The sequence below is a fragment of the Canis lupus genome, chromosome 3 (genome assembly GCF_003254725.2).
Source record: "Canis lupus dingo isolate Sandy chromosome 3, ASM325472v2, whole genome shotgun sequence".
Classification (NCBI taxonomy): Eukaryota; Metazoa; Chordata; class Mammalia; order Carnivora; family Canidae; genus Canis; species Canis lupus.
Window position 1 is genome coordinate 60,192,213 of NC_064245.1, and position 7,731 is coordinate 60,199,943.

A 7,731-nucleotide genomic window follows, 5' to 3' on the forward strand; every position below is an offset into this window, starting at 1 on the left:
TTAACCAATGAGATCTTTAGAGACCCTATTTCTAAACAAAGTCACATTCTAAGGTTCTGAGTGGGCATGAATTTTTTGGAGGCACTGTTCTATTCCACATGCCACTCAAGTGGGAGGAGTACCACCTCTACTCCCTGCAAAAGCACAAGTTTTTCCCTTCCAAGCATTACACTGGTCTCATGGGCTGGAGTTGCCCTGTCCCCTCAACTTTGAACCTGAGCTCCTTGGGAGTGAGAACTGTGTTCCAATCATCAGTACCACATATGCAGCAGAGTAGGTGGCTAAAACACTGATAGTGAAATAAAGGGTGCGGTGGGTAAGGAAAAGGAGAGAGGGAGGGAAAGAAGGGAAGCAGAGAGAGAAAAATATACAAAGTCAAGTCCAAGAATTTGAAGAAGGAGGTCACTGCATTGAGGGCTCTGGGGAGAACTAAAGCATGCTCAACTGACTATACCCTCAAACCTATGCAGCCTCTAAAATGATCATTCTTCCCAGTTCATCAACTGTTAATCTAGGGATTAAATCTGGAAGCCATTTGTATTCAAGACCAATATACCAATTTATCTAAATGTGTTCTTTCTTTCTCTCTTTCATCCACCCATCCATCACACCATTTGTCCATCCATCACATCATCCTTTGATCAGTCTGTCACACTACCCATCTGTCTATTCATCCATCACACATCCATCCATCCATTCATCCATCCATCCATCCATCTATCCATCCAGAATTCATCCATCCATCATCATTCCATCAATCTTTCACACCGTCCATCCATCCATCACACCATCCCTCCATCTATCCATCACACATCCCTCCATCATACCATCCTTCCATCCATCTATCACACCTGTCCAGTCTTCTGTCTATCCAGTCCATGACTCACTCATTGCTCATCCTTCATCTATCTGTTTATTCATCATTCCTTCCATCCATCCATTTTCTCATCCATCCTTCTACCTTTCCTTCCTTCCTCTCATACCTCGTCCTGCCCACCCTCCCAACTATCCATCACCTTCCCCTGTCTACACTTCTAACCATCCATCTTCAGTAAACTTTCTCTTGAGGAGCCCATGTCAAGTGGGGGACACTAAGAAGAACCAGTGACAACCCGGAGTGGTCAGTGGTGGGACAGAACAGTGCCGAGATTTAAAGGAGATGCCTCTTCTGGCCCAGGTGGTGGGGAATGGTGGGAGTAGCTTTCTGCCAAGGAGTCAGTTTAGAGGCTCAGAAGAAATGCATTAATGGTGGAACTACCTTTTCAGTTTGGTGGAAGAACTAAAGGCCAGCAATCCAGACTTCCCATCAGTCAGCAGTGGAATTTATGTGCAAGAGGTTGTTCCAAACTCACCTTCTCAGAGGTAGGCTGTACTACGGGAAGCAGGGAAGCCAGACTGGAGGGAAGCAGACATCCTGGAGGGTGGAGTTGGGTGGGCACGAGGCCTAGGGTGGGCCCACTTCAGTGACCTTGCATAACCTTGAGCTCCTGGCATATGACATGGCATGGAAGTGGCAGGTGGCATTCTAGCCTATCATCTAAGCCAGGGGGGGGCTGGAGAGATTAAGTACCCCGTAGAGCATTGGCACTGCCCTTCCATGGCTGGGCATGTCCTTTCCTTTGGGTCAGGAGAGACAGAGTAGTGGAGACCCCTCAAAGCTCAAACCCCAATCCAGCCTACCTCCCACCAGCCCGCTGGACCCACCTGGGTCTTCCTAGGCCTATTTCCTCATCTACAAAATGGACACAATTGGGCCTACTCTTTCTCCTCTGAGGAGACCTTGTCCAGACCAAATGAGACAAAGCATTATTTTCTTTGAAACCTCTAAGTACCAGAAAAATATTGACTATCTGCAACACCAGGAGCCAAGGCAACTAGTGTAGTGCAGGTACCACATGCTTGTATGGCCCATGTAGGGCCCAGAAGGGATCTGAGCAAGCCTCTTCCCTCCTTTGCCACAGGTCACCAGTCAGTATGGTGGGTGGGCTGCATCCAGTCAGTGGTCTAAATGGTAATCCCTGGAGCTGGAGGTCATGCACATGGGGTCTGTGAGGGACGAGGGCAAGGTGTGGAATGGAGGGGAGCCAGACAGGCAGGCCTCCAGCCCGACAGGGCCCCTTCAGCCAAAGAGGACCTCTCTTCCTGTTTTCTGTGCTGTGCTGCTTCAGCGGCTATGCAGGAAGTTGTGGACCCTGTAGCACATGGGCTCAGTCCACAGTTGGCCTGCAATAGAAGTTGTTGGAACATAGACCCATGAAACCAAAGAATTACCACCAAACTGAGGGTTTCAGCAGTTACCAGGAGTGGCCACAGGCAGGCCGCCTCAAGAGCCAGAGTGATGGGATCAGTAGCAAGGGTGGCTGCTGCTGACCGAGGCTACCTAATCTGTTAGCCCTCACTGCAGCCTGGACCTCGAAATCTGCAGGTGTGTTCCCACATAGGACTGCAGATGTGCAAACTGAGGCTCAAAGGGGCCAAGAGTCTGACATGTGGCAGCCCAGCTAAAAGAACTGCACCCAGAACTTGAACCCAGGCCCTCGTGATATAGAGAAGAAGCCAGCTCACAAAACACAAGCCATTGTAGGACATTGGTTTCCACCTGGTGTAGGAACCTTGGAGTCAGGACACTGTTCTTACTGGTTGAAATGATTTTTCTTAAACTGCTTCTGTTCACCTGATTGTCCCCCAAGCAGGGTCTGGGCCCCGGGGGTGGGGGGAACATGCAGTAACTGGGTGTCTCTCCATTGGCAGAGGGGGCATCCAAGATGGCGACATCATCGTCAAGGTCAACGGGCGCCCTCTGGCGGACTCAAGTGAGCTGCAGGAGGCTGTCCTGACGGAGTCCCCTCTGCTGCTGGAGGTGCGGCGGGGGAATGATGACATCCTGTTCAGCATCTCTCCGGAGGTGGTTCTGTGAGGGTGGGGCCCCCTCCCCACATTGCCGAGTGCCAGAGCCTGCAGCCTGGGGCGGGTGCCAGCTGAGAGGTCCCATCCAGAGCCACGGCCTCCCACGGGGTCAGGACGAAGGACCACAGACGGTCCTCAGCAGAGCCAGTGGCCTCCTCCTGGCCGTCCAGGGCCAGAGCCGCAGGCAGGGCTTGGCCAGGGACCCACCTCAGCCTCAGGAAGGTTGACTTCTATGTGATCGTGCCATGGGGACAGCTGGATGCCTCCCTTGTACAGATGCTCCTGAAGGCCACCTTCCAAGTGCCCAGGATATCCAGAACACTCCTCTGGAATTCCCTCACAGCTCCCACCCTCCCTTCTACGCCCCTGCCTTTACACCTGTCCAACTCTGTCTGAATGCCCAGGCTGCTCCTACCCCACCTCCCCTCCCACTCACCTGCTCAGGTCAGTTCCCGAGCCTGTCCTCCCCGAGAAAGGCCTCTCATCCCCTGCACCAGACACCACAGTGTCCACCACATTGAATGACCCGGGCTGTTGCTCCGCCAGCCTGGAGGCCCTGGAGGGTGGCCGTGTCTGACTCCCTTTGGGAGTCAAGTGTGGGGACCTGGCCCAGATTGGTCCCAAGGGTACCCTGGCTTCTCACCCAAGCCCTGTGGCTTCCCAGGCGGGAGAGAGCCTGGCCAGGAGCAGAGTGCCTGACACCCTCTGGAAGGCCACCTGTCTTCCTGAAGGTGCCCATGGGGCAGGGGGCAGAGGAAGCCCCCTGACAGGGGGAGGGGTGACGAGGACTGAGCCAGCTTCGCCTCCCCTGTGCTGTTCAGCAAGGGGCGGTCGACTCCTGGAATCACCCACCAGAGCGGCTGGGGAGCGCGCGTTATGTGTCGAGGTGTATTTGTGAGCTTCGCTGTACAGTGGATTCCCCCGTATGCTTGTACTGTATGTTTCTCTACTGTATGGAAATTAAAGTTTACAAGCACATGGTCTTCAGCCCGCGGATACTCAGGGTAGCCCACCCCCGCCAGCCACAGCTTCTCTTGGATCTGGAGCTGATTTTCCAGTCAGCCAAAGGCCTGGGAACCACCCCAGGCCCTGGGGCATAGGGCCGGCTCCCCACTTGCTCCTAGTCTGTGGTCTCGGCAAGACGTCTCCCTGCCCCTGCCTTGTCCTCAACCCAGGTGCGGGAGGAACACTGATACCACTGTCCCCGAGGCCAGGGGGCAGAGCACTTGGAAGGGTACCTGGCTTACTGTGAGCCCAGCTGAGCCAGGCTAGTGTGTCAGTCCTAAAGCTTCTCTGTATCTGCTCCACATCACCCTTGCTTCAGACCCGCCAGTGATGGGGAAAGAAGGCAGGAAGAGACAAAGCAGATTGCCCAGGGATGCAGCAGGGGCAGGGGGTGGGGGGCTCCGAGCAGGGTATAGAGCCATGAGTTGCCCAGGGCAGGCCCCCTAGTAATAAGCGGAGGGCCCCAAGGTGAGGTGAGCAAGCTGGGTGCCCAGCTGATCTGAGAGGGAGGGGCCCAGGCCTGGGTTCTGGACCCCCCTGGTCCCAGCCTTGCAGGGCGGCAGGGCTTGCCCAGCTGGCCTCTGGGCGGCTGTGTAACTGCTGGACACCTTCTCCCTAGGGAGGAGTGAACAACTGCAGGACTTCAAGCCCTTCCAGGCTCTGAGATCCTGAGGCTCGACAGGTCCAGATTTAAATAAGCCCACCATGGGGCACTTTTAGAAGATGGCCCCAGGTGGCTGTGACCGTAGGCCGCCGTGGGAATTCTGCTTGGTACCTAAAGGGACTCATGAGACAGGCACACCAGGCATTGGTGATGCTGGATGCAGCTGGCTGTGCACTGTGGCCAGCCAGCTAGATGGAGAGAATCAGACCAAAGAGCACCTGGCACCCACCCTGGGAAAGGACCAGAAACTATCGCAAGCAGCTGTGAGTGAGGACGCCGTGATCTGCTTCAACACCCCGGTTTTGCAATCCTTGGGCTCTGATTACGTGTACTGAGCACCGCTCCCCACACCCAGGCCACACGGGGGCCCTGGGTCTGCTCTGTGGGAAACAAGGTCCTGGTGCCCAGGCTGCCCTGCATGAGGCTGAGCTGGAGAAAACGCTCAGGCCAAGGGCAGACAGCCACGGACACTCAAGCGACCACCAACGGCCAGCCCAGGACTGTCCCTTGCAGCTGCAGGACACCTCAAAGGTGGTGGAGGATCTCGAGCATTTCAGGGACTTTGTCCCAAGGTCTGGGCCTTGGATAGACCAAACTCCCTGAACACGGCCTCCAGGAGCACCCATGGCAGCCAGACAGCAACCCCTTCCCCACCACTGCACCCCAAAATGCTTGAGTCTGGAGAAGGTGAAAGGAAGGGGACAGAGGCACAGCAAGGGGGTGGCCACTGCCCAGAGAGACCCGGGGCTCGGCCAGAAGGCACCTGCTTTGCTGCAGCCAACATGGAGTTAAATGTCATGTAGAGGCTCCTGACTCAGGGTTTGGCCCCAACAGTGCTCCAGAATGTCACTTGGCATCCTCTCACTCTCTGCCACCGGCCCCCGGGATGACCAGGGCCATCTGCCCCCACCTCAGGTCGTCCTGCTGGGAAGTGGGGGTCTCTGAGCTTGGGAGTCAGCCCAGCCTGGGCTGTGGTCTTGGCTTTGCCCCTTTCTGGCTGAGCCGTGTTGGGGACTTCAGCTCTATGCTTGGCCTGTGCTTGCCACTCCCTGGGGAGGAAGGAGCCCTCGCCTGACCCCGGGGGGCTGCAGCGGTGGGAGTGGGCTCTGTGGTGTTCAAGCCCTCTGTCTGCCAGCCACCCAGCCTGCACCCCCGCCCCACCCCCGCCCTCAGCTGAGAGGAGCTAACTTCCCCAGTGCTCCTCCAGCTGCACCCGGTGAAAAACAACTTTTCCAGAGCCTGCCAGCTGCTGAGAGCTATTACGCAACCCCCAGGCCCCTGAGGCAACCCCCAGTGTCTGGGTTTGCAGCCCACCCCTCCACTATCTGACCTGGGAGCTATAAACGGGGCACTGACAAGGGCAGCACCCTAGGAGAGGAGCACCCTGTTCCAGCCTGGGGCCCTTGTAAACACCTGGGATCCAGGAAGGACAGGACCGGGAGGAGCATTGCAGGTCCCTGGCTCCAAGCGCCCCATTGGACAGAGGCGGGAACTTCGGCCTTGAGAGTAGGGTTTGGGGTCACACGTGAGCTCACGGCTGGGCTCCGGGGGACCAGGGCTGGGTTGGAGCAGACAGCTGCGGCTACAGCTGCAGCAGAACAAACATCCGCCGCCTGAGCGCGTGGGGCTGGGCCAGGTTCTCCAGGAGGGGCAGATCCCGGGGGGCACAGCGTCTTCCTCCTTCCAGGGCCCCTCCCCACACCCAAGAGGATTAGCGGATCCAGAACACAGGTCACCGAAGATGTAAGCTCTGGAAAGGGTCAGATGCCAGGAAAAACAGCGGGGCACCTGTTGAGGCTTGAGTGGTGCCTGGGGACACTGGAGCTGGGGGCCTGCCTGCTGACACCTGCCCCAGCCCTGGGTCAATGTGGACATACCTGACCCCCGCTGCCCTGCTCTTAGTCCACATTCTTCAGGTTTTTTGTCCATCTCTGTACTCTCTCCCTCTGCTCCACCTGCTTCTTCCAGCCTTTGCCTTGTGCAAGCTGCTCCATCCACCTGAACGCTGCCCAGGCTCCCTTGTGCCTGCCTTGCTCCCTCCAATCATCTGCATCACAACCCCGGAATCAGGACATCACACACATGGCCAAAGAGACCTCATGGCCATGGTCAAGTGAAGGCTCCTGACACAGAAGGTTATCCTGGATGATCTGGGCAGCCCCTGGGGTCACAGGGTCCTGACCAGAAGGAGGCAGGAGGGTCAGAGTGGAAGATGTAGGGACAGAAGCAGAGGCTGGGGGGATGTGAAGAAGGGGCTGTGCCACAGGAAGGTTCTAGAAGCTGGAGGGAACAGCTGTCCCCTGGAGCCTCCAGGAGAAACTACACCTGCCCACACTTTGACGTTAGTGCATTGACACTGGCTCTGGTGTCCTCACACAGTGGTCACACACCTCAGGCACCCCTGCCCTCTAGCTTCTCAGCTCCAGAGGGGACTCGGTCAGGGGTGGCCAGCTAGCTGTAGGGTGCCCCAGCCCACCTCCCTCAATCCTCCCAGACCCACAACCCAGCCCCTCCCAACCCTGGCCAGGTCAATGTAATAAGGACGAGATGGGCACACTTGTACCCACAGCACAGGTGAGCATGCACATGGCATGGATATGTGTGCACTCATGTCATACACAAGTGTGTACATGGAACAGACATACATGTACACATGGTACACATGAATGTGCACTGCACAAATGTGAGTGTGTACACAAAAGCATCCGTGAAACTGTTCCACTCTCGATTGCACCAATTTTTGGCGTGATGCACGCTTGTGGACATTTCACTCAGCACATTAGGGTTACACCTACTTTTCCTGGATTCAATTTCTTCCTCTTTTATAAATTTGTTTTTCCTTTTGGTTAAAATGTTTTCTCCAGTAAATGTTTTCACAAAGAAGTACAGGGGTGGGTGGTGAGTGAAGAGCTGACATGCTTGAAAAGTTTTCCTTTTTCCTAAATCATTTTTATCATGAAGTGTGACACACATACAGAAAAGTGCCCAGACCTAACACTTGAATGTACAGTTGGCCCTTGGACATCACAGGCATTAGAGGCACTGACCCCCTACACAGCCAAAATCCACATTTAACTTTTGACTCCCTGAAACATAACTACTAATAGTCCACTGTTGACCAGAAGCCTTACCAATAACAAAAAATACTGATTATC

General features: G+C 55.6%; 1 protein-coding gene across 1 annotated transcript in view; it reads left to right on the forward strand.

Annotated features, from left to right (window-relative positions):
- Positions 1–3,885, forward strand: part of HTRA3 (HtrA serine peptidase 3) — a 30,862-nt gene extending 26,977 nt beyond the window's left edge. The window contains exons 8-9 of the mRNA XM_025437708.3: positions 1,267–1,362; positions 2,752–3,885. Of these exons, the coding sequence (XP_025293493.3) occupies positions 1,267–1,362; positions 2,752–2,917 (262 nt within the window). The 3' untranslated portion in view covers positions 2,918–3,885. The remainder of the gene's footprint in view (positions 1–1,266; positions 1,363–2,751) is intronic.
- The last annotated feature ends 3,846 nt before the right edge of the window (positions 3,886–7,731 follow it).